The 27,663-nt window shown below is 41.2% G+C and overlaps 1 protein-coding gene across 1 annotated transcript in view; it reads right to left on the bottom strand.

Annotated features, from left to right (window-relative positions):
- The window catches only part of LOC311057477 (protein Aster-B-like), a 51,764-nt gene that overhangs the window by 1,087 nt on the left and 23,014 nt on the right, over positions 1-27,663 (bottom strand). Inside the window, exons 3-18 of the mRNA XM_084074435.1 lie at positions 23,895-23,915; positions 17,097-17,181; positions 15,286-15,389; positions 14,631-14,726; positions 14,361-14,441; positions 13,826-13,941; positions 10,312-10,483; positions 8,552-8,720; positions 7,989-8,132; positions 7,394-7,512; positions 6,613-6,755; positions 5,957-6,060; positions 5,080-5,277; positions 3,465-3,555; positions 1,524-1,631; positions 856-976 (exon numbers count right to left, since the gene is read on the bottom strand). Coding sequence (XP_083930561.1) covers positions 856-976; positions 1,524-1,631; positions 3,465-3,555; positions 5,080-5,277; positions 5,957-6,060; positions 6,613-6,755; positions 7,394-7,512; positions 7,989-8,132; positions 8,552-8,720; positions 10,312-10,483; positions 13,826-13,941; positions 14,361-14,441; positions 14,631-14,726; positions 15,286-15,389; positions 17,097-17,181; positions 23,895-23,915 — 1,872 coding nt within the window. The remainder of the gene's footprint in view (positions 1-855; positions 977-1,523; positions 1,632-3,464; positions 3,556-5,079; positions 5,278-5,956; positions 6,061-6,612; positions 6,756-7,393; positions 7,513-7,988; positions 8,133-8,551; positions 8,721-10,311; positions 10,484-13,825; positions 13,942-14,360; positions 14,442-14,630; positions 14,727-15,285; positions 15,390-17,096; positions 17,182-23,894; positions 23,916-27,663) is intronic.

Below are 27,663 nucleotides of genomic sequence, written 5' to 3'. Positions count from 1 at the left end.
GTCCTACTTGATCATACTACAGTGTCACACAAAAGCATCAAAAGTAGCAGATCTACAAGCTCGAAACGCGTCTCGAAATGTGTCACGAAGCGACGTGTTTTGAGCCTGTAGATCTGATACTTTTGCTGCTTTTGAATTTGAATCCTGAAAAGTAACAGTTTTGGCATATGAGGTTTCCACCCGACAGAGACAATATACACAACTGCTAAAGGAGCACTTCACCCATTTTCAACCTTATTTTCATGTAATTGGTCCTCACTAATGCTCTTGATAAGATACCGTGCAGAAACCTGCCTACCAGTGTCATCATTGGTAGACAGGTTTGGTAATTATTTGTATTTATGTATGCAAGAACAATGACTTCTATGTCAGCATGATAACCTTCTAGGAAGAGAAAGGTTGTACTTTCGATTAGTTGGAATCTGGGCTTCTTGCCTCCTCCTGGCACTTTTCTTTTTATATTCTGTGTACTGTTCTTTTTGTTTGTTTTTCAAATTGTTTTTACATTGTGCTAAATAGATCAAATCAAATGATGTCATTGGTAGGCAGGTTTCTGAACTGTCCATAGCCCACCAATGACACACACACAGTGAGAAGACAGAAAATAAAAATGGGTCTGTGAGCCCAAATAGATCAGGACCCATTGTTTGTAAAACACTGCAGCAGACTGAATAGACCAGATCAGATGCTTGTGTGTGACACTGTAGAATGATCAAGAAGAAAGATTAAGAAAAAAAACTCAAAAAGTTAAAATATGGAGATAGGAGGTTTCTCCCCGACAACAGCGATATTTGGTTGTGGTGATGTCATGATGCGTTGGTCTATAATATAAACTGAGCTGCCGTGACGTCTCACCTCGTCTAAGAGCACCACAGAACTTTTGATGATCTCCTTCCACTTTTGGACCTCGTCGTCATGGTAACGCTGCTGCGACTCCAAGAACTGTGTCCACTCCAACTGGGTCTGAGGAAGTTTACTGAGGACACACACACACACACACACACACACACACACACACACACACGCACACGCACACGCACACGCACACGCACACGCACACGCACACGCACACGCACACACACACACACACACACACAAAAACATGCTTCTTGATTATTTGAATAATTGGAAAAGTAATTAATAGAATAATGACTAGAAAGTAATAAATAGAATAATGACTAGAAAGTAATTAATAGAATAATCACTAGAAAGTGATTAATAGAATAATCACTAGAAAGTAATTAATAGAATAATCACTAGAAAGTAATTAATAGAATAATCACTAGAAAGTAATTAATAGAATAATCACTAGAAAGTAATTAATCGCTATCGGGTGGAAACCTCATATGTCCAAAAACTGTTACTTTTCGGGGGTTCAAATTGACAAATACCAAAAAATAGCAGATCAACAAGCTCAAAACGCATCACTTGGCGCCACATTTAGAGAATATGAAGATAAGAGGTTTCTCCCCCCGGCAGCATTGCATTGCTCGTTGCAGCAGCCCTACATGCTAGTACGGTACCTTTCGTGCGGTTGCAGTTCTTGCCAGGAGGTGAGACTCTGTGTGGTGTACTCCAACATCCACAGCTTGTAGAACAGCATGGTGTTCAAGAACACCAGCAGAACCAGACTAGAGGGGATGAGATAGGATGGTCAAGTACAGCTACGTTCAAAGTGTCAATTCTGCACATTTTGTGTTATTGCTTAATTCAGCCGTCCCCAACCTTTGAACGTCTGGATCAGGGCCTCCAATACTCTGACAATCTTGAAAGCGTCAGCGGTTCACCCATCTGACCACTGGTCGGATGGGTGGGCCGTGTGCATGATTAATTTAAAGATCAAACGATCGATTTGTGTTTTATACATTTTAAAATTAATTTTATATTCTCAAAAAAATCTTAGTGTTTTGCCAATTATTTGGGGGGGGGGGGGGCACTTGCAATATCCTGACGGCGCAGCGTGAGGACAGTTTGGGAATCACTGGCTTTATACTCCCATCCTCAATCAGGCTTAACTTGGTGAATCAAGTCCATGTCAAAAACAAAACAAAAAAGAAAAACATTATGGCTATGGTGAGATGAAATGAAAGAGTTGAATACCTTATACAGATCCTATGGAATGCGGTTGAAGACAAGGAAAGAGGAACAGAGAGAGAGAGAGAAATGAGATTGCAGATTACAACACTAAAACAGAGGAACGAAGACAAAGGCCTCCAAATCACATTCAGTTAGTTCAGTGGTTCTCAACCAGTGGTCCGGGGACCAGCAGTGGTCCTTGAGGGGGTTCCAGGTGGTCCCCAGCTAAATGATGGAGAGTTGGTAACCAAATGGACCCTTATAGATCTTTAACTCTTGAGAGCGTAAAATGAAACCCTTACGGGTCCATTTGGTTTCATTTTACGCTCTCAAGAGTTAAATTATTGTTAAACATCTGCATTACTTTTGCCTGTTATCTCTCACATGGTGCCAACATCAATACAGCATGGAATTGTGGACAAAATCGTATCCAACGATAACAAAATATTCAAAGTTTTGGGTCTGTAAGGCTAAATCTCATCAAACGGTGATGGATCCGTGGCTCAAATGCCGAATAAATAATGGACCTTGATATGAAAAGGGTTGAAAACCACTGAGTGAGTTGACAGAATAGGACAGTGTGTGAGGAAGGAATGAGCAAGGGGGACAAAGAGACTTCATCATGTGATGTTAGGTGTCACAGAATGAAACAGAAATACAAAGAGTTACCAGTATCCAGATTAATATATATAAAAAAAGAAGAGACTTATCAGCTTCAAAATTAAAGGTGCACTATGTAACATAACACACTGCGCAAGTGCTGACATTTTTATCAGTGAGCTAATAGAGCCGGCGTGCTTGCTCTTGGGATAAATTGAATCTTGACCATCAGGTCAAAATTCGTGTCAGATGCTGTGTCTAGGTGAGACATGACCTTTGACACGATCTAAATGTCTCAGTAGAAGAGTAGGGAGACAAAATACAACCCCTACCACCACCAGCCATCAAAAAAAAGTGACATTGTGCCGCTTTAATACTGTGTACCAAAATAAATATAACAAAATAACATCAAACTAAAATGAACATTGCATGTGTGCTACACACTGAAATATATATGTATTTTGTAAAGTTCACATGTACAATACTGTATGACTAGGCTTGATATAATTATTGGACCCATTTCCATTCATGGATTAACAGCTCCTAATACAGAGGGCCCGTAATATACCTAATATTTTTAATACAATTTGTTTTACATTCTGTGGTATCTCGTTTTCTTTTGCTACGTATATGTCAGGGACCGAGAGGATGAAACTCCTTTTATATTTACATTGCTTTCACAACTGTACTGCATTTGAATGCCTTGTTCATTCATATACTCTGTCCCTCTCAAATACACAAATGAGGTAAAAAAAAAATACATGTAAAAGTACAGTATTCCTACTCACACAAGGCTGATGAGGAGCAGCAGCTTAGAGACACTGTAGAGAGCCAGGCCTCCGGGGGCGTGGTCAGGTATGTGCCTGGTCTGGGTGGAACCTGTAGACGAGAACAGGACAACGTCAGACTACTTCAAAAGAGAGAGAAACGCCCACGGGGACAACACCAGAGGGAGCTCCACTGATCTTATTCCCCCCCCAGATTCGGCACAAACATGGGCATGAATTCATTATACAATATACTGTTATGCCACCAAAATATGGAATGCCCTACCACCACCAGTCATTGAAAAATGCGACTCCCTCCCTAGCCTCCTTCAAAACCGCCATAAAAGAGCACCTGTCTGCAATTTGCAACTGGACTTAGGCAAGTGTTCTAGCTTGTCCACTGTTTTTCTGTAAATTTACTTTTATTACGCCCTCTGGGCTTTTTGTGTTATCCTTTTAGCATTATTGTATAACTGTACCTCTGTACTTTTAGCAAACTGTTAATACATAGACGGATTTCCGCGCGACGTCATCACAGAGCAGAATGCGCAATCTGCGCATGCTCGGGGGAAACGAAAACGAGCGCTGTTCACTCTGTTGTTGTGTTCGGGAGTTTGATAGCCATAATTCTGCTATTATAGGCATAATAGGCATAATGCTGCTATTATATACAAACAGATCCAACTTTCGACAAATCATTTTTATTGAGTAAACAAGGTATTACAAACTGCATAATTTAATCTACTTTCATTAAACCCGGTGAAGATCATTTATTTTATGAATGGACATTTGACCAGAGCTGCTGCGGGTAATGGCGCCCTCTATAGGCTTCCCCCTCCTCTGCGCGGTCATATCCTCTCAATGTTTACAAACATGAAACCCGTCTATTGTTCAGTCAATCAATCAACACCTTCAATTCAAAACTTCCATCAGACTAGCGGTGCAACAGTTAATTGAGCAAATCAATATTTCCGGTATGTTCTACTCGGTATGTTTCGGTATGTTCGGTATGATAGGCGAAAAGTAAAAAAACTGAACAATTCTGCTTCTCGATTATTCGATTAATCGAAAAGCAACAGAGTAATTGCTAAGAAACAAATGGATAGTTGCAGCCCTAGATCAGACAGGATATTCTGAACCACGTAAGACATGATTATTTCACATGGACCACTGATGTAAGGTGTCACACCCAAAACCAGACTGTCAACAGGTCCTTCTTGCCAGGGCAAAATGAAGTCTCACCTAGCCAGATGATCAGAGATCTCCACCTACTGACACGTCTGGTGACATTTAAACTGTTGCTGTCGGCCAGAAACCTCTTAAGGTAGCTCTCCACCAAACGGACTACTACAGATTACTACAGACTGGCAGTCGAATGAAGTCGGGAGATCAGTCGGTTGGAAGGTGTGAAAACAAAGTTGCTGAATGCACCTGAGAGCCGACAGCAGTGGGTGTATAGGTTTGTTAGTGACCATTCTCACAGCTGTTTTAGCCCATATAAGTGGAGATCTCTGATAGTCTGACAACGTAGACACAATGCTGAGGAAGACATGTTAGGTTCAAACGCGTCTGTTACTCCGTCTGGGACTGGGAGAGGTAAATAAAACTTTGTTTTGGGGGGGTTATTGAACCTGACCTGCCACATGTTTGATGTGGTGGCTGACTTCCTCCTCGTCCTCGGGGGTAGAGACGGCGCTCAGCATCTCGTCCAGGGGTCTCAGGTGAACCAGAGCTCGCTTCCTCCTCCGCGCCGCCCCCGTCCTCAACGCCTTGGACTTGGGAGACTGTTTGCTGGGGTCCATCAGAGCCGCTTCCACCTTGGTCAGTTCCATATCTGGTCATAAGGGTGACAAAATTGAGCACTTAAGCCCTTATATCGTTGCTGACGGGTAGAAACCTCTTACGGTATCTCCATTTTCTAACTTTTTGTATTTTTTTGTGTGTAAATTAACACCCTACCAACAGTTTTGGACAAAAGAGGTTTCCACCCGACAGAGACAATATACTTTGGCGTAATAGCAATACATTGTTAATCTACAAGCACACGCTTGTTGGTCGGTAGATTTTCCGCCATTTTTGATAATGTTTAAAATAATTTGCTGAAATCTTTTCAAAACTTGCCAGGGTTAAAGTGATTAACTCTCGGGGTTAAACAAACACTGAAGGATTTCACTATGTGCAATGTGCTGAATAAGACGCACCTCCAATTGAAAGTGAGTTACAGTTCATTCATTCTATGCTTTTGCAGAGTTTATACTAGAAGACATTCTTAAAAATGCTACGGTTTCTCCATTTTCTGATTATTTCAGAGTGTCAGGTAGGCTAGATCAGGATAGCATGCTTTGACACATTTTTACGCTTTTGTTTTTTGCGTGATCTCTTGCTTTTTTATCTGTGAAGCTGTAGTATTAATTTATGAAAAAACACAACAAGTTATAATATGGAAAGCGATAAAATGTTAAAGTATCTTATTACAATGTCTCTCTTTGGTTACATAGTAATACTTCACATACCTAAGTGTCTGAAGTACTCGTCCAGACCACTCCAGAAGTTTCTTTCAATGAAGCCCTTGATGAGACCCCAGGGTTGCTTCCTGTACCGCAGCTCTGTGGATACCCTGCACGTACACAACACCATGTACAGTATGGAAAACTCATTAGCCTTCTGTTTACAATGCGGGAAGAGGCCTTTAGTTTGACATAGTGCAGCTCAAGGCACAAATTATTATTCATTTGTTTTTGTCTAGCTATTTTGCACCTCAGTGTTTTTAAGCATTTGCCTTGTAGTCATCCTACCACTTTTTTTGTTTTGTTTTGTTAAGGCTGAAAACTGTATAACTTCCATGTCCAACCTGAGATTTGAACCTGGGTCTCAAGCACGAGAGACCAACGTTTCTACCGCTTGATATTTTACTTATGAGGCAGTACTAGTAACAATGGTCTATACATTTCTAAATGAAAGAGTAGGGAGATCGCCTCCAAACACTGCAGATGTTAGTTATTTTGTATTAACATACTCTACCATAAAGAATGATTAAATAACGCTTAACAAATAAGTTCCCGGAGGGCAGCTTTAACAGATGGACAAAGATTTTTTAAAATGTAATAAATTAACCTATTAATAACATTCCTAAAGTATACGAGAGATTAGAATAATATCGGCCCCTCACCTGAGCCGGCACCTGTTCTTGGCCACCCTGGTGAGCATGTAGCGGTTGAGTGTATAGAAGTAGTCGTGGTATGGAACATCGTGGGCGATCACCTCCGCATCGATGATGTAGCACTCGTTCTCCTGGCTGGCCTTGTAGAGAGTCTACACACAAGTACCGGAAATACAGCTACACTCAAAATGACAGTGGTGGTAAAAGTACTAACACTCTTTACTTAAGTAAAAGAAGTAAAAGTCCGGAATTCAAAATGTACTTGAGTAAAAGTACAAAAGTATTGGTGTCAAAATGTACTTAAACTACCAAAAGCAAAAGTACTCATTGTGCAGAATGTCCCATTTCACAAGTTCAAAATGTATTCAAAATACTTTGAAAATAGCCGATCTACAGTGCGTCACATTGTGAGCTTGTAGATCTGCTATTTTCAAATATCCGAAATATACATAGGGCTGAAGTGGTTAGTGTGTTTTGTAATAATAATCCAAATCTATAAAGCAACTAGTAACTAAAGTTTTAATATAATTGTAGTGGAGTAAAAGTAAAAGATTTTACTCTGAGATGTAGTGGAGTAGAAGTAAAAGTACTGAAAATTGGAAATATTCCAGTAAAGTAAAAAATACCTCAAAAATTTACTTTATTTCATTACTTGAGTAAATGTACTTAGTCACTTTACATCACTGGAAAATGGAAATACTAAAGCCTAATTAAAAAACAAGTCCAAAGTCGCTTATAATAATAAGCAGACATGGCAGCACTGCCACTGACAGCCACCAGGGGGACCTACCTGTGTCTCAGTGACGGTGGCTGATTTGGGAGCCAGGGGATTGGTGAGGGAGATGGTGTACATGATGTCTCTGGTCTGGTCTCCATCGTGCTCCTTCTTCCATGGGTGATACACCACGTCTGCATGTGAACAGCCAATCAAAATTTACATCTACAGTATACAAGCTGTGAGCTTGTATATCTGCTATTTTTGAGATCCACAGTTCTAAACCGCTGTTCTAAAAGAGTTTTCTGAAAAAACATACGTCGCTATATATAGCTAAAATCTAAAATGACAGATGCTTTCCCGGTTTTAATGAGTTAAATAAACATTGAGATATTACTATGTAGAAGACTACTGTATATTGTTTTTGTCGGGTGGAAACCTCATACTGTATGTCCAAAACTGATACTTTTCAAAAATAGCAAAAGTAAGAGATCTACAAGCTCAAAACGAGCTTGCGGATCCGCTACTTTTGATGCTTTTGTGTGACGCTGTAATATGAACAAGTAGGGCGTTAATTTACAAAAAAAAAAACACAAAAAGGTTAAAATATGGAGATAAGAGGTTTCTGCCCGACAGCAACGATATGAGCTACACGGTCTATGAATTGTACCTGAGAACCTGCGCCGTTCCAGAAAGTCCCTCATGAACTGGGACTCTGTGAACAGCATGCTGTACATCTTGTCCACGCTGAACTTGTACACTTCGTTGATGTACTGGCGACCGCTCAAGTCCTCGTGGAATGGGTCGATCTCACCTTCTTGAACCAAGACGCACGTGTATTAATAGGGCTGTCGCGATTATGACATTTCACTTGACGCTTAATTGTAGCTCAAATAATTGCGATTAACGATTTAATGGCCTTTTCTGTCGTCGAACATTGGAACATTATGAATGAAAATTACATTTCTGTTTGGCCTTTTACGCTTTGTAAACAAAAAGTGCACAGGGCAGATATGACTTACATAATTTAATAACGTTATGCTCAACATGAATAGTGGAAATAGCTGATGTACAAGCTCAAAATTGAGCTTGTACATCAGCTATTTCCACTATTTTTTTAAATGTTTGAAAATAAATGGCAATTTTTCAACATGGAAATTGTATGAAAAACATATAAATGTGTGTGTGTGCGTGGGCGTGCGTGCGTGTGTCTGCCTCTCGACGGTGACACACCTTCGTCGTGCGTTTCGGACGAATCGCTGAGCTCGGTGGGCAGGTCCTCGTTGTCGTTCAGGTCCAATGAGGGCGAAGGGGCGAGACCGCTAAGGTTATCAAGTGAGGGAAGGCTCAACAGGTCATCTGGGACAGAGGCGGCAAAATACTCTTCTGGGGACAGGTCACACTGCGGAAAGAAAGGAAGGGTTTAGTTAGCTAGAAAACATCACACTAACCCTGTAAATCCTGACTGTCAGGACTCGGGAGTGGAAACCCTTTTGTGTGTCCAAAACCGTTCATTTTCAGGAAATGGAACAAAATTGTTCCAATGTAGTTATTATCTTTTAACCACAAGCTCCTGTAAATACTTTTCATTGGTTCAATATTAATAAAACCCACACAGACACTCTTAAGCACTTCCACTTTCACTAGGTTTCTAAAATAGCCAAATAGGCTTGCACAGCTCTATTTTTGCTACTTTTGTAGGACCTTAATTTACAATAAAAGTTGAAATGTGAAGACACAAGGTTTCTGCCTGACAGCAACAAAATATTCTCACACAAAAGTTAAATAAAATGCATAATAGCTGTTTAAAACTTTAGAGCAGAGGTTCCCAAACTGTGTGCTGAGGCACACGTTTGTGGTTCCCAGGTGTGCCCTGGGAACCACACATTATATTATTGCCATATACTGTACATATCAATGCTGTCGGGCAGAAACCTCTAATCTCCGTATTCTACCTTTTTGTGTTCATAAACTAATGTCCTATTAGATCACGCTACAGCGTCACACAAAAGCATCAAAAGTAGCAGATTGGATCTTCTACTTTTGATGCTTTTGAAATTGAAAAGTAACAGTTTTGGACATTTATGAAGTTTCCACCTGACAGAGACGATGTGTAACATGCAATCAAATACAACAGTGGATCTCAAAGTGGAGTCCAGGGACCCTCAGGGTTCTGTGGAGGGGGGGGGGGTATTCAAAATGGACCCTTACAGGTCTGTAACTTTGAGAGTGTACAAATGGAACCAAATGGACCTTGTCGAGTCCATTTGGTTCCATTTATATACTCTCAGAGTTATGGAGGGGGGGGGGGGGGGTCATTGAAAAAAAAAAGAGTCTCCAAGTGACTAAAACAAGTTGTCAAAAAGTGAATAACAACTTTGATAATGTCCAGACCTGGTCGGCCATCTTAGAAAGAGAGTTATTTTCTGGCCTTATGGGAGAAGTAAAGAGTATATAATATAATTCACTGTTGAGCATGTTTTGTTAACACTGAATGAAGGGTTCCGAGCTTGTAATGAATCTGAATCTAAAAGGAATATTGTATTTAATGTTGAAATTCTCGCCAGGCAGAATACTGTATAGAAAACCTCTTAACGGTGCTGTTCTGCGTTATGCTTTGGTTAAAACAAAAAGTCTTTGCTAAAGGTGATTATTCTGATTATGAAAAATAATTGTGATTGATTGATTGACATTTCTATTACACAGAAATGCAAACAGCAGTCATACTCGTCTTTTTCCATTGGGGTCCTATATATTCAATTCACCAATAACACCAAAAAAATCAATATCGTCACAAATATAAAACACTATATATACAGATTAGAAAAAAGGGGGTGATGGGGGTAAAGAAGGAGGGGAGGGGGGGGGGGGTGTGATCACCTTTCTAAGGGAGAAGTGATAATTTATCTCCCCCTTTGGTCTCCTGACAAGTGGATTGTCAGGCTTGTTTTAAAGGAAACCAGATGGATTGTGACAGGTGCTGATATACTCACGGGGAGCGTAGGCTCAGTGCCGGGCAGGTCGAGCAGGGCGTCAGAGGGGAAGGTCTTGATGAGGGGATGCAAGGGGCTGATGTCAGGCCTGGAGGCCTCCAGGCTCTTGGCCAGCAGAACCTCAGCGTTATGCTCAGCGCTGGCGTCCTCCACGGGCAGCTCCTCACAGTACCTGCACCACGGAGAAGGACAGCAGCTGTAGGTCAAGGTTACCAGCGTGATGCGTACAACACTGGGCTGCACTGCACCGCACTGCACCGCACTGCACTGCACCGCACCGCACTGCACCCATGGGCGTGGGGGGAGGCGGTGTCTGTATCATGTGTGGGTTTACTGTACATATTTTTCTTTTTGATTTCTAACTGTTTATATGATGTTTTGCACAGTATTGTATATTTGTCTGTCGTTAAATGTTTCGATTAATTCAGTACAAAGGACCCCAATGGAAACAAGCCATAGTTTAAAATCCTACTTTCCTGTGCTTTTTTTTGGGCAAACTGTTAATAAAGTATTCAATCAATCAATCATGTTTGGCTGTGTGGGTTTAAAAAGGTTTACAGCTGCTTTTTTTTTTTACAAGCTGTCAATAAACAGACGCTGCAACTAGTCGTCACTTTCAAATTTTCTCACTTTCTCACTTTTCTCCTTATTAGCTAAAGGCCAGCCTATGAAGGGTCACCAATGGCTTCCCATAATCTGAACCAAGCCCCCAGACCCGTGGTAACAGTGAAGCTGCCGCCGCCTGGTGGCCAAATCTGGGATTGCAACACTTTGACACATTGAAAACGCTACTGCATGTGATTCTTAGCCTGGTAAACGCCCCCCTTCCGGAAATCTCATTTGCATTTGATTTCAAGAAGGAGTCTGGCCCGCAGGCCTGTCTGGGCGTTTCTCCGGGGTTCATAACATGAACTCTCCTATCAGCGTCCTCGCTTTCAGATGATTCTATCATCTGAAACCCTAATGCGGAGACACAGATGCACTTGTTTTCTTTACATTGGTAGCCAAGCTGTAAATGACATTTCATGTCAGTCTTGTTTCTAAAGCGTCATGTACATGACTCAAAGAGCATGCATGTTTTAAAGCAAGTCACGACTGAAAAGGTTGTATGACTAAGGCCTAATGTGCGATTTATGAAACAGTGTGAAAGGAGCCCCCCTACACTAGCGCTGATTCCTAAACAATTAACACAATATGTAAAATTATGATGTTTTAGTAGCCTAATATTGTTGATCGCATTGAGAGCTTGTAGATCGTCTATTTTCGCTTCCATACAAGACACGCTGGCTTCAGTGGAATCCAAATGACTGGAATCAGTCGTCGCAACTGAGAACTTGATTTCTCAACCTTTTTTAATTTCAAGGACCCCCAGTTAGATATGCAGATTAGGCCATGGACCCCCAATTGATATCATTATTTATCTCTGCATGGGACCCACATCCTCAGTGCTAATTTAACTCTGAGAGTTATAGACCTGTGAGGGCCCACCCTGGACCTCTGGTAGTCTCCCGACCTGACGTTTGTGAACCTCCTCTTTCCCCCGACACGGTCGAGGCAGAAGGCCGCCACCCTAGAACCTAGTGTCTGCCTGACGTTTCTTCCTGTTAAGAGGGAGTTTTTCGTTGCCACTGTCGCAAAAATTGCTTGTTCAAGGTGGGATTGTCGGGTCTCTTCTCTACATGTAAAGTGTCTTGAGACAACTTGTTGTGATTTGACACTTTAATAAAATTGAATTGAATTGAATTGAACCAGCGTCATAGATCACTGGTTCTCAAAAGTGGGGTCCAGGGACCCCCAGGGGGCCTTGAGGGGGGAACAGTTTAAACATGTAAGCACTATTTAAAAATCGGATTGGCTGTGTGTCTCTAACATTAATACTATAAAGTACACAGTAGCTGCCAACATAAAGGAAATACTTCAGTGTGGTGAAAACTCTCTGCAATCATCTACTGAAAAAAAGCTGACATTTCAGAAGAAGCTGGGAGAGTTCCCTCTGTGATTAAATGTGGATCTCAACAGGGGCAACACTGTAGTGGGAACCCCAATGCTTTCAATACAAATGTCATAACTTCTTGTAAATCGTCGCTGTCGCGCTGCGTTTCGAGCATGTCGATCAAGTGGGGCATTAATTTACGAAAAAATACAAAAAGTTAGAATATGGAGATAAGAGGTTTCTGCCCGTCAGCAACCAAATGATACAGGAGAAAATTCTGCAGCGTCGCATGAAACCACAGCTTTCCACCGCCAACAATAAAATTGCAAATGCAGGATTGCCAAAATGCCAAAATGCATTGATTGATTCTAATGTGTTACTGGACTGGTAGAATCATAAGTCAAGACACAGCAGTTGTTAAAATTCTGACAAATGATTTCTTCTCTCTGACCGGGTTCAAGATCGCATGGTTGTTTGTCTGAAAGTGTGTTGTTCAAACAGTCGTACCAGCCACACAAGCATTATATGGTTCAACAACAATAACATGGCTATTGGCTACGCTACAGACCAGTGGTTCCCGACCTTTTCTGGATCAGGGCCCACTTGAATATCTTGAAGTAAGTAAGCCTTAAAGGAATAGTTCACCCAAAAAAATATTTATTTTATATCAATTACGCACCCCATGAAGCATTGAATTTGTTGAGATTTTTTTGTTTTTGTTGCATTCCTGAGCCAATAATTTGATCATCGGGTGTATTTCAGGTAGGAGACACAAAGACACTCCATTGAGTCTCCTACCGGACACATTAGCATCTTTTCGCCGGCAATCAAATAATTGGCTCAGGAATGGGACAAAAACAAAACAATCTCCATGAATTCAATGCTTCATGGGGGGTGTAATTGATAGAAAATAAGATTGTTTGGGGGTGAACTACTCCTTTAAGAATCTGACCACTTAACATGGCAGTCTGTCAGCTGCCTTGTTAAGTGGTCAGATGGGTGGGCCGTGTTTCATTTCAGAGCCGTGTTTCATTTCAGAGCTTATTTTAATGATAAAATCAGTCGGTTGTGTTCTGGCTTGGAACAATGGAACTAAAATAGTATACTAGGTTCCTATTTATCGGTATCACAATGAAAACACAAGGTTTTAAATATTAATGTATTATCATGAAAATCTTAGTGTTTGCTAATCATTGGGGCCCACTTGCAATACCCTTGTGGCCCACCAGAGGGCCCTGGCAGTGGCACACAGGTTGGAAATCGCTGCCACAGAAAGAAAAAAACGTCACCATCACACCGTGACTGAACAAAAGGTTGTGGCATGTTTCTATGACATGAAACATGTATATCCTTGCGTATATCTTATTCATTTAAATTAACGTTACTTGATCATACTACAGCGTCACATCAAAAGTAGAAGATCTGCAAGTTCAAAATGCGGTGCGAAGCGTCGCGTTTCCATCTTGCAGATCTGCTACTTTTGCTATTTTAGAATCTGAACCCTGAACAGTAACAGTTTTGGACATATGAGATTTCCACCCGACAGAAACGATAGGCATATTTGTGGAGGGTGAGACTCACCCCATGGTGTTGAAGTCATCATCTGGGTGGACATAGTCCTCGTCCTCACTGGTCAGGCCCAGCTCATTACCGTAACACTGGTGGACAAAATGCCACAGCTCTTTTGGACATAAAGGCTGATAGAGGGAAGGAGACGGAAAGGAGGACGAGTTGCATAAACAATTTACAATTTAGACATTTAGCAGACGCTCTTAATCCAAAGCGACTTAAAGTAAGAAAGGTAAACACAAGGTCTACATCAAACGCATACAGACAGTGTATATGCCTCTCTATGATCATAGGTAAACCAATAACCTATAATCAGTCTAAACATTATAATATCAAAACTTATTCAAGATTTTGCACACATTTTCTTTAATGTGTGCATGTATACAAGCTTTGAGCTTGTATATCTGCTAATTTTGAATAGCCAAAGTATAAACTATGATTAATGGGGTTAAATACACAAAATTGGAAATTAAATGACACACTGAAACTTAAATATAATCATTTCAACATGAATGTCTGTAAGTGATTGACAGTGTATCGATCTCACCTTTTCCAGCAGGGCGTTCTGCCAGAGTCTGAACATCATCATGTATGTCCGGTCCCTCGCTCCAAATGAGGTGAAAAAGTGCTGAAATGATGACAGGAGGACGGTTTAACCACCTGAAACCTAGTGTGTGTGTGCTGTGTTGTGTGGTCAAAATAGCAACATGTTGTGAGCTTGTAGATCAGTAATTTATTTTAGGTAAATCAGCGATAAAATTTTAAAATCGCCTATAATGACATGCCCAAAGTTGGTAAATACATACGAGCTGCTCACCTTGTCATTGTCAGTGCTCAGCTGGATGGCATTGGGGATGAGGCGAGCCGTCTTCTCCTTGGTCATGGAGCAAATGTCCTTTAATTTAACCATCAGCTACAGAGAAAAAGAGACAGGATTTTGTCAGTTCAGGAGCTTGAGGAGCATCGTTATGCAGTATGTTCAACTGAAAATTAGCGTGAGCGAATTCAATTAATTTGATCTCACAAATAGCAAAAGCTATTTAGAATGCTTCGGTTGTCTTGTATACATATGTGCTAAGCAGATTAACTAATGCCATTTAGCAGTATGGGTTTTACTTGCAAGAGTCCACAAAATATTGGTATTTTAGTTATATGACTCATTGGTTCTCAAAGTGGGGTCCCCAGATCCCCAGGGGATCCCCAACAAAACCGTTTTAACCACTCATTTTAACCACTTTAACCATATTTTATACTTTGGCTATTCAAAACTACACAAAGTGACGCACTATTTTCTATTTTTGAGAAATCGTAAATGTGTGCAAATATTGAATATACAATAATACATCATTTTTAAGCAAACATTTTGAACTCAAATCGTTTCTTTGGAGGTGCCTGGCACAACAATTTTTTTGAGATGGGGGTCCTTGACACGAAAAACGTTGAGAACCACCGACATCAAACTGTGTCCTCACCAAGGTTTCCCATCGGAAGATGTTGCTATAGAAACAGATCCAGTTCTCGGAGAGGTAGAGGCGACCCTGCAGGAGGATGTCCCTCTGCAGAGCACAGGAGTAGTCTGGTGGGGGGTCAAAGGTTAGGAAAGGTCAACAACACAGGAGTAGTCTGGTGGGGGGCAGAGGTTTGGAAAGGTCAACAAAATGACAACTGTTTCCATGGGATCACATGCTTCTCGTCGCTGTCGGGCAGAAACCTCTTATCTCCATATTCAAACTTTTTGTATGTTTTCTGGAAAATGAACGCCCTACTTGTTCATACTACATCGTCACACAAAAGTATCGAAAGTAGCTGATCCACAAGCTTTGAATTTGAATCCTGAAAAGTAACAGTTTTGGACATATGAGGTTTCCACCCGACAGAGACGTCATACTATACGGCTATCACACTGGGCAAGACCTAGCCGGTTGAATGTCAAAACGGAAGTACCGGAATTTGGCAGAAGTACCACCCAAGGAAATGACGTTGACGCTTTACAAATTTGTTTACATTCTCTGTGAATGAAACGAGTGTTTCCGTACGACGGAAGTCCCGCCACTATAGACACTCTCTGCTTTAAGTCGTGACCAGGCTTTTCTCTTCGCAGATGAGTAAGGCTGGGAACGAGGCTATACGGCTGTTTCAGCTCTCCAGGTTTTTCCTTTTTTCTCCTTTGTACATACAGTATAGTGTTTTGTATATTATGTTGATGACATGTATTATTGTCCTAATATTTTATGCTATGTTGATGAATTGAATACATAGGACCCAAATGGGAACAAGTCCCAAGGACTTTTTGTCTCCGCCAGACCGAAGGCTTTGCCGAGACTATGTTTTGCACCCTGTCTGTCCGTCCGTGTGTACGTGTGTGTTTGTTTGTGAGCAGCTAATCTCCGGCACTGTGCACACACACTCCTTGGATGCCAGAGCAGAACCTCTGCTTAATTTTGTTCAGATCGGCCTGTTATAGCACCACCAGGAGGCCGATGTTTGTACAACACAATTATTTATATAGCTCCTACAGATTTTGTCCAAACATCACGCAAATCGGTACACAGTATCTCTATAGTCATGTGATCAAGACGGATCAATCAGATTTTTCATGTTCCATCCTGATTGGTTAAGATTGCCATCTAAAGTTTTCAGGAGTGGCTAGGCGTGGAAGAAATACCACCCTTTTCACATTGCCCTGTTATAGCGCCACCAGGAGGCCGAATTTGCAAAACATGTTTTTTATATTACTCCAACAAATGTTGTCCAAACATATTTTGTCCAACATTATCTCTATAGTCAGGTAATCAAGACGGATCTGTCCAATTTTTCATATTCCATCCTGATTGTCGAATTCCGAAAATTGCTGGAACAACATAACCTACCTGACCTGGCGGAGACCTGTGCTCCGAGGACCACTTTTTCTAGTTTGTGTTATCCTTTTAGCCTTGATGTCTGTCTGACTGTACTGTACCTTGTGCTGTTTACATTTCTGACTAATTAAGTATTCAATCAATCAATCCTTTTCTTTGCCCATGTTCACAGTTAAATTACACATTGGCACTAATGTCACTGTTGCAGTAAAGAGATAACTCTTAGCACTGGAGTCATTTGGATTCACTTTGGAAGCCTAGGAGTGCTAGATGAGACAGATCCAATTGAAAGTTTCTGCCGAGGCAATGAATGGAGTTGGCAGGCCGTGAATGAGAAGTGAATACAAGACTTGACACTTGCTCATGAACTGCTGAAGATCAGCACTTTGTTTGATCACTAGGCTACTCGTCTTGTTTGGACTCACCCACAATGAGCCGCTCCGTATCCGGTAGCTGCTTGAAGAGCTTCCTGAAGTCTTCATTGCGTTGCTTGTATGTGGGACTCAATACCTATAGAGGAGAAACAGCCATGTATAAATACAATATTACTCACTGTGTGGTCAATCCACCCAAGCATTTCTCAATGAGAAATTCTCATAATATGCAGATTAGGGTGGATTTATCATCAGTCATTTTCCAAGCAGGGGATGAAAACGTTAATGATGATGAATACCAGACCAGATTCTTTGAAAGCTGGAGAGAATTGGGATCATATTTTGTTAATGTGCTCTTGACATGTTTTTTGGCTTTATTGATTTTACTCAACTACTTTACTTTTAACTACTGGAACCCTGGCGTCCCTATTCTGGGGTAAATATTTGGCAAAAATAGCCAATCTACAAGCTCACAACATGTCGTGATAAAACAGCTTGTAGATCGAGTATTTTCTGCAAAAAAATGGTGCAGAGGGAAGAAAATGAGGGGTTTAAGTGGTTAAATTACTATTCATGCCTAACAGTTTAAAAATATAATAAACCCACTCTCATTTTGCACCTCTTAGGGGTGTTTGAAAAGTCATGTTAGAGGCTATAACCCATATCCCTTTAGAGAATGTCCACACTCCACAGTATAACAAAGTTGGGGCCACTTCCACTGTTATCACTCCACTTCTCCAAAATACTGTCAAACCAAGATCCTTACATCAGCAGTTCTCAAACGTTCTCATGCCAAGGACCCACAAACTACAGTATGTATTTGGCCGCAGACCACCATCTGAAAATGTTTAGTGCCAGGGACCCCCAAAAGAGAAGATTTGTGTCAAAACAAATTACAAAATTATTCCAAAATAAGTTTTAAGTTGCACAGTATTATTATTATTTTCTAAACACACAATTCCTGCCTTCACACTAAAATAAGATTAATTGAAATGCTATTTCCTGCCACCGCTAGCCCATACCTAACCCAAACGGAGGAGACTTACAGCGGGGACCTCCTCCCAGTCCCAGTCCCAGCCCTCCCAGAGGCTCAGCTGTTGGCGTTGAGGCGGTAATATGTCCACTGTCTCCCAGTCGCACAAACTGTCTGCATCTCCCTCTGTGTCCAAGGCTGCCGCTGCTTTACTTTCATTCTGACTTCCCATGTCTGTTAATGTGTCTTCTTTTGTCCTTCCTCTTATCTCCTCTCTTGATTTTATTGGTCTCTTCTTGTGCCCTGCAGTATATCTACTTGTGCTCTCCCTATTTCTCATTCTAGCTCATGTCATCGCTGAACATTCACACAAACAGATACGTCCCTGTCCACACACTCGCACAAAAACCATGGGGAACTGGAGTAACAGGATTGAGGATAAATAGACTAGTGTATCGGTTAGAGATTACACCTTTCATGCAGAAGGTCATGTATTCAAACCATATTCGACATCAGGAAGGGCATGCGGTTGCAACGGGTTCCTATAATGCCAACTCAAATGGGTTCAGATCTGAACCAAATCTCCAGCAGGAGAAGTCTGAAGCCTGTCCTGGATGCGAGTCTCCAGACGTTAAAACAGATAATGATGAGATACCTGTTCAGAAGAAGTACACACGCTGAATATTATGGGACCATCTACTAATATTAGTAGACCCTCTACTGTTTATCTGAAGGATACTTAAGGACAGCTGTAAATTGACAGTGTGCACAGAACTGATGGACTGATGACCATGTAGGATCTTGCTCTTAGATGGAAAGGTGTGTTGGAGTTGGAATGAGCTTAGGAAACATTCTTGATTCAAGCTAGGGAGCAACCAGATGAAAAACTGGTGAAGAAACGTTGAGAGATATGCATTCAGTAAAATATTCCACAGGAAATTGTGGGGGTAAAAGAACACTTCTAGTGTTTTGAAATACAAAATATTTGCTTAAGAATCATAAGTCCCCTCTCAACACAGGTGGAGTTCTTGCAGCGTTATCATGCTGAAGCAGACTCCCACAAAACCAGCTCCATTATATCAAACTGTAGTCCTCTTCCATCCAATCCAAGGAATACTTAAAAAATACCTTAAAAATAGCAACAACAACAAAAAGGCATTCATTTAGGGAGAAAACTCTTCATTGTGTCATTCCACAAATAGCACAATTATCCACAAATAGTTCAATTATCCACAAATAGCACCATTATCAGCTCAGATAAAGTGCTCCCAACACACAGCATTATTCCAGATGTCCCCAGACAGCCAGACCCAAAAGGTCCACTTCATTCAGCACTGCATTCAGCAGCAGCATGCCTCCAGTTGAACGATAAGTGGACCAAGTTGTGGTGACTTATTTGAGAAGTTTGCAGTGTAAACGTGGAGATGGTGTGCTCTCGCTCTCTCTCTCTCTCTCTCTCTCTCTCTCTCTCTCTCTCTCTCTCTCTCTCTCTCACACACACTGGCTGCCCAGATTGTTTGACAACAGCTCTACCAGGATAGTGGAATGGGAGGAGCGAGAGTGTTTTTGTGGGTAGGGAGAGAAGAGAGAAAGTAGGGAGGGGGAGACTGGGTTTACTAGAGTTCAGCAGTACTTGTGTGTGTGTACTTGTATTGTGTATACTTGCGAGGACCATACGTCCTCACAACTATAGTATAATTTGAGAAATATACTTTGTGAGAACAGTTTTCCTGGTCCTCACACGAGAAATGTTTGATTTATGGTTTTTCTTCTTCGAATTTTAGAGTTAGGCTTACATTTAGGGAAAAAGGTCAGGTTGGGGTAAGGGTTAAGATGAGGAATTTAGAGATTAGGTTTGGTGGTTAGGGTTGGAGTTATGTCTGATTTATACTTAGTTGCATGCCAGTGTCATACGCCAAAAAAAAAAAATCAGATCTACAAGCTCACAATGCTAGGGGTTAGGGCTAAAAATGACAAAATATAAAAGACACAGCTTTCGTAATATCGCCATCCTAAAATGCTGATGTCCTCACAGGTATAGCAATAAGAAAGTATTGCTGTATCATCTCTCAACTTCATATGCCCAAAACTGCAGATAAACAAGCTCAAAATGCCTCTCTTTGCGCAGCGTTTGGTGCTTGCAGATCTGCTATTTAATATACTTTAGTGTGACACTGTCGTATGATCAAGTAGGGCATTAATTTATGAGAGGTTTCTGCCCGACAGCAACGATATGTGTGTGTGTGTGTGTGTGTGTGTGTGTGTGTGTGTGTGTGTGTGTGTGTGTGTGTGTGTGTGTGTGTGTGTGTGTGTGTGTGTGTGTGTGTGTGTGTGTGTGTGTGTGTGTGTGTGTGTGTGTGTGTGTGTGTGTGTGGGGGGGGTCACTATTATGGACGCCCCTCTACAACCTCTCCACTATTGCGTTCTTTCTCTCTCCTCCTATCTGGCCAGTCTTTCTTTCTCTCCGCTGTCAGAGAGGGGAACTGGAGACCAAAACAACACAAGGAAGTTCAGGAACCAATCGACTTCCCGGAGAAGAAGCCATCTCCCTCTGCCTCCTCAATGACCTGAGTTAACCTCTTTATACAGTACTCTGTGTGTGTGTGTGTGTGTGTGTGTGTGTGTGTGTGTGTGTGTGTGTGTGTGTGTGTGTGTGTGTGTACACGCAGAAGTTCTGTGAACCTATTCCCCCCTCACAGCTATTGTGGATCCATTGGTTTTCCACGAAAAAGGCAAATATTGAATGTTGAGGTTTCGTCTGCAGCGATAGAGCCGCACAGAGAGCCATTGTTTGAGTGTGTGTACGTGAGTGTGTGTGTACGTGAGTGTGTGTGTGTGTGTGTGTGTGTGTGTGTGTGTGTGTGTGTGTGTGTGTGTGTGTGTGTGTGTGTGTGTGTGTGTGTGTGTGTGTGTGTGTGTGCGTGCGTGCGTGCGTGCGTGCGTGCGTGTGTCAAAAAGTGGGGTTCTAGATGTAAACAAGGTTTCATTGCCAAGGACAACGCCCCCCGCCCGCTTCTCGGTTCCTCCCTTTCTCTGTCTCCTCTCTCCATCCACTGTATACTTTCTATCTCTCTCTCTCTCTCTCTATGTCTCTCTCCCCCCCTCTCTCTTACTTCTTATCCACATTATCTTGCACGTCGCTGACTCCTGATCTCTCTCTCTCTCTCTGTTGTCGTGGGGTACGTGTTGCTATAGCAACAGAGCCGCTGAGGTCAGAGGAACAGGCGTGGGAGGGTCTGACTCTCAGAACCACACAAAGACAATGTACAACACGACTTGACCTCATCTGAACCAAAACCTCTCTGCCAGTGCTTCTCAAACGTTGTCATTTCAAGGACGTCCCCCCCCCCCACCCAGTTTGGTATGCATTCAGTGGCTCTGAAACATTTTCATGTCAAGGACACCCACACATTAATATGTATTGGGCTGCAGACCTCCAACTGAAAGGATGTTGTGCCAGGGACCTCCATACAAGGTTTGCATTGAAAAAGATATTCAACAGCTTTTCAAAATGTTCCCCCAAAAAATGAAAACTAGGGGTTCGCACCCAGGGTTGCCAGATCTGCTTATTATAATTTCCCCGCAAGATTTTATTTGAAAATAGCCGATCTACAAGCTCACAACGTGTTGCATCGCGACGCGTTGTGAGCTTTTAGATCGGCTATAGCTGATGTATATGTTAAAGTGCTCATGTGGCCCTAGACCTGGTTGCTTGTTTCTCTCACAGAATCTGGCAACACTGTTCGCACCGCCGATCCGATATATTATAAATCATTGTTGGGGCTTTATCAGGGTAACCATTGTACCCATCTGTCTGTGTCCCTTTTGTGCCCATATATGGAGATCTCTGTATCTGTCAGTCTTTGTCCCTTTTATGCCCATATATGGAGATCCCTGATGCCATCGGTATATGCCCATATATTGGCATGTCTAATATATCATTAATTCGCTAATTTTATTATTTTGGGGCGTGGCCGAATCCGCCATTCCTTAACCGGGTGAAACAACACGGTTTTCACCATTCGAATTGCATTACGGAACGCACACATTGTTACATTTTATGGGTTTATTTCGTCATAGCGCAACATATGGTGAATTATTGTAGTGTAGTAGTGTCATTGCAACAACCACCGATCTTGTGAAAATTTTAAACAGGGCCGCCACATATTCTAAACTTTCTGCGATTCTGCCAATAATCATATTCTTTGAGACACATCCGAGTTTTTGCCGGGTCATACAAGGGAATCACGTGACTAGATCATGCCTATTGGCTCATACTAGGACATGACGTATGTGTAGGCAGAAGAATAGGATAGCCGGTCTACAAGCTCACAACATGCTGCCATGCAATGCCAGGTTTTGGGCTTTTTGTGACTGAAAACCATAATGATGGCTCTGACATGTCCTACTATTCCTTTCACCACTTCTTCTGCTCTTTTGCCTTTCATTCCCTTTTTCCCCACAATTTAGTCATTGCCAATTCCCTACTGCGGTGGTCACTGACGCTCACTGCGGTGGTCACTGACAGACACTTCTCTCTGCTAGATACCGTCTAAGCCGAACAAGCACCCTGAACACCACCAGGGATCGTGGTTTATTTGAATGATCAATCAATCGATTGTCTTCCAGCTTGGATCAATGGGACTACCTTAGTATTATTAAGTTACTTTTATCAGTATTACAATGAAAACTAATTTTTCAAGGTTTTAAGTTAAAATATCATGCCTTCATTATATTATCATTAACATCTTAGTGTTTTGCCAATTATTTGGGGGCCCACCTGCAATATCCTCGCGGTCCACAGGTTAGGAATCTCTGCTCTGAATTTGTCTATGGGAGGTTATGGGTGTACTCCTCTACCTCTGTGTATGTCTGCAAACACTTTTGCAGACATATACACATGTGTAGGTGTGTGCATAAGACTGACATGACATTGTCATAACTATGACTGCCATGGACATAAGGGAAGCTTTAAGTTGTCACAAGAAGTTGTCATAACAAAAAAAAATATATATATATATATATATATAGAGAGAGAGAGAGAGAGAGAGAGAGAGAGAGAGAGAGAGAGAGAGAGAGAGAGAGAGAGAGAGAGAGAGAGAGAGAGAGAGAGAGAGAGAGAGAGAGAGAGAGAGAGAGAGAGAGAGAGAGAGAGAGAGAGAGAGAGAGAGAGAGAGAGAGAGAGAGACTGACAGACAGTGACACAGAGTAAGTGGGCAGAAGTATTTAGCCTTTCTTCCCAGTCAGCTACAGTTGCTGGTGCTACACATTCTACACAAAGAGTTTCCTCCTGTTTATCTGCTGCACCCCAAACCCAGGCTGCAGGAAGCATGACAATATGTGTGATCACGTATACAAACCCACAGAATATGCACCAACAGAAACGCATAGACCTCCCCAAATCCTCCTCCCTACATTCATGGCTTTAGAGAGAGGCAGATGCCAGAATGGGTTTTACTTTGAAAGCATTTCAGTGTATTACACCAAAGAAAATGTCACTGTTCAAGGTTGTGTTTTGTGTTTGTCGCAAAAGTGTTATTAATACCACTGAAGTGAAAAGGATTTCCATGCTGTCTTATGCCACTGAAACTAGTTATAAACAGAGTTTGTAGTTAACAGCTGTATTCCTTTGCAGGCAGAAGACTGCACATCTCAGGGCCTAACACTCACATTTTCAGCAGATATGTGTGAAAGAAATAGTTTGTCAAAAGTTGACAAAACTACAATACACATTGGACACAATAGCCAATGTCAGCGTGACAAATCGGTACCATAGTGGTTTGCAAGTATATACTGTAAGTCTAAATATAACTCTAGATATGTCACCTCATTTTATTGAAGTACTTGGAGGAGATAGAAAATAAATATGAACTTACGTTGTACCAGCTCTGGCTCTTCTGTTGTCAGGTTGAAGAGTAGATTTGATCAAGGTGAGAAGGGGAGGAAACAATGACCAAGACAAATGTTAGATATTGGAAAACAAATAGTCAATTAAGAATACAACTTTAGCAGTGCCCTGCATACAGACTGCTGTTATCTGTAGGTCATACTTTAAAGGCACAATATTGAATTTGAGATGAAAGTATTTGAAAGGCAGAAGTTCATAATTTGAGCCATGACCAAAAACCTTCCGTTCTGATTCAGGGCCCACTTGAAAAGGAACATTTTAATGATCATTTTATTGCATCAATGGAAATATCATAGTATATTTTAAGTTTCTATTTATCAGTAACATAATGAAAACCTGTTTTTTTTTCAAGGTTTTAAAGAAAAAATACCATGTAATTTTCTTTTACCATTATCTTTTTAAATATTAATACCACATTATCATTAAAATCTTAGTGTTTTGCCAATTAAATTCGCTGATATCTCGGCCCACCAGTGTGCCGCGGACCACAGGTTGGTTACAGTTCAAAGAATCAAGAGCTGTCTGCCTTTAAAGAAATAGCAGGCATTACTCACACTTGCCAGGAAGTGGCAGTGTTACCTCACAGAAATAAAATAAGTTACCAAGGGTTTTCTGATTCTTTATGCAAACATCAGAGTGGTGTGCATCTGCAGTACACACAGTATCGAATTACTGTATCTCTGAGAGCTCCAGGGTTTTTACAGTAGGATAAATTACGACAGAGAGAGAGAGAGAGAGAGAGAGAGAGAGATGTAACCTCCATTCTAAAACATTTCAAGGTAATGAATGAGCTTCATATCTCTTAGATGCAGACACTTGGAAGAATAACAGATATCACAATCCCAGTTTCAAATACAAATGACCAATCTTTTGTACCGTGCACAGAATAATGAATGGAGTGCACTGAAAAGAGTGGGTGCATGGGATGAATCAGAAAATAAATCAAATGCATCTGCAGTAATGATAGCATTCCCTTGTGAATTCGGAGAGTGTAAAAGTGGCCCCATAAGGGCCGATTTTTATACTCTTGAGTTTTAAGTAAGACTGAATATGTTTGATTGAAAGTATAGAAGAAAGGAAAGATGAGTGCTTACTTTAAGCTTGTACTGGAAGGAAAATCCAAACAGAGAGACAAAATGGATCATGCAAGATGTGAGGATGAGGTAAACAAACATACATAAAGACAAATCTTTCTGAAAGGAAGGAGAACAGGACAATATTAAAGAGCCGCTGGCGGCCCCTAGTGGCTGTGCTGCTCCTTACACCTAACCAGACCAAATCGATACAGGATAGGTGGGCACTAGGGACATCTGGGCACCTCAATGTGAAATTGGCTATTTTGTCCAAAATGTTAAATTATTAAATTAATATTAAGTAGTGTTAAGTGTACATGATGTGAACATGCACGGTACATCATTATCAGACTTAATTTTATTAACTTCTTGTTTATGCCTCAAAATGACTGGTTAAACAGGTTTTGCAGCAATTTGTAGCAAGTGAAGAAATATTAGACCTTAATGATCGAATGTTTAAGCATGTTCTAATCATGCTACTTTACTTTACTTAAAAACATTTTTAAAAATATTAAATTTTTTAACATTTTGGAAAAATAATAGGCAATTTAACACAGAGGTGCCCACTCTGCCTTGGTGCTCACCTATCCTGTTACCTATCCAATAGCCCCTCCTGTGTACAAGGGGCTATTATATATTACCGTATGGCATTTATACTTTAGCCCAGGGGTTTTCAACTGATTGTGAACCAGAGACCACCACCCTGACAACGAATCAACCTGGGACCACTGTTGTGTCGGGTAGAGATGTGGGTTAAAGGGCCATTCACACTTAGCACTACAATGAGCTCTAACTATAGAACGTTTGTTACAAGATTAGGATTTTTTATATTCTATATACTATAGAGTATGTATCGTTGCTGTCGGGCAGAATCCAGCTAACTCCATTTTGACGCTTTTGCATTTTTTTCCATAAATCAGTGCTATTGAACACCATTTACGTCTGTGTGTTGGTAAAAAAAATTTGAACCAATGAAAAGTATTAAAAAGCACTTCTGACAAAACCAGCTAACTCCATTGGATCCTCAAACTTCCCCCAAAGGGGGGTGGAGTTAGCTGGTTTTGCTGACTCTAGGCTCCACCCCCTTTTGACCTCCATCCTCATTGTGAGCTTGGAGGTCCATTTAGCTGTTCTTATCAATGATAAACGAAACCTCCTAACTCCACTTTTTGTTTTGTTTTTTCATTTACATTTTCTGAAAAATAAACATTTTGGAGTTAGCTGGTTTCTGCCTGACAGCAGAGATATCTATTCTTAGTGGTGGACAGGGACTCATAAAATGTTCTGGCTTAAAGCTTCTTCAGGTACTGTATGTCAGAGATATGGAGTTGCAAAAGGTAAAAAAAAAATGTATATAACAAGAAAAAGAAACACAATTGGCTGATATTTATCACTGCACGTGTTGGGCGGGAGGAGTGGGACAGAGGCGCTGCGTCCTCCCGGTTGGGGCTCCTCACAGACAGGTGAGCCAGTAGGGTACAACCACAGTGTCGGGAGGAAATAATTGGCTTAATGACTAAATTGGGGAGAAATAGGGGTACAAATTATTGACTACTCTAAATTATACTAAATAAATAACAATCACGTTGTTGTTGTTCTAAACTCCCCAATCCTGACCCTAATGATTTTAATGAGCTGATCCTCTTCTGTAGTATAGTTAAGCTTGAAGTGCTTTTGGAATGATAACGATTTAATTCCACAGTCCTTATTATCACTGAAATATCAACAGCTGTGGTGTAAAATGTCTGCAAAATAAAACAAAATGATGAAAAAGTACGCTTTTAAAAAAAAACTTCATGGACTACCAGTGGTCCACGGACCACCAGTTGAAAACCCCCGCACTAGCCAACCAGTGGAAAGGCCATGATGTCACCAGAATAGTTAGGTTCACATGCCGCATGAAACCACACCCAGGAGTTGATATGGACAGTCACACGTGCAGGTTAAAATGACAACGTAAACAAAAGGGACAATTGTTGGATTGTGGGGCGGGGCTATAGGGCACTGGTTCTCAACGTCTGGTCCGGGGACCACCTTGCGGTCCAAATGGACCCTTACGGGGCCTGTAACTCTTGAGAGTGTACAAATGGAACCCCAGTGTACACTGTAACTTCCTCAGTGTTCATTTAACTCTGAGAGTGTCCAAATGGTCAATTTGGTTCCATTTGTACACTCTTACAGACCCAGAAGGATCTATTTTGGGCCCTGGTTGTCACCGGAAATTGGGACGTTTAGAAACAGTGCTGTCGGGTACAGTTGGAAAGAAGAAAGACCTATTTAGAGTTTTTGTTAGATTCTCCTAATAATTTGTTCATTAAGTTCTTAAAAATCCTCAAATCACTTTTTAGTACACGTTTTATATAGCAAGTTCTTTTTAAAACAGTAACCTCATCAGCTCGCAGAGTAATTGCTTTGGGAATTTATGGTGGATTGGTGGATGCTATTCTGATTGAGTTAATTGAGGCAGCAGATAGCACAGTGTAGGAACAGGCTATAGGGCAGCTCAAAATAGTAGAATAATAAGGCTTCCGTCGCAGACAGCATCAAATTTAATAAGAAAGAGAAAGATCCACAAAGAAGAGTGATGCTTACTTTCGTATGTCGCTTGTGAGACTATTGCATGCATGAGAAAGAAGAAAGAAATCAGAATCACAAACCAAATAA

This window comes from Gymnoscopelus microlampas (genome assembly GCF_963454915.1).
Source record: "Gymnoscopelus microlampas genome assembly, chromosome: 12".
NCBI lineage: Eukaryota > Metazoa > Chordata > Actinopteri > Myctophiformes > Myctophidae > Gymnoscopelus > Gymnoscopelus microlampas.
The sequence above is the reverse complement of the archived record's forward strand: the minus strand, read 5'-3'. Positions and strand labels throughout refer to the sequence as shown.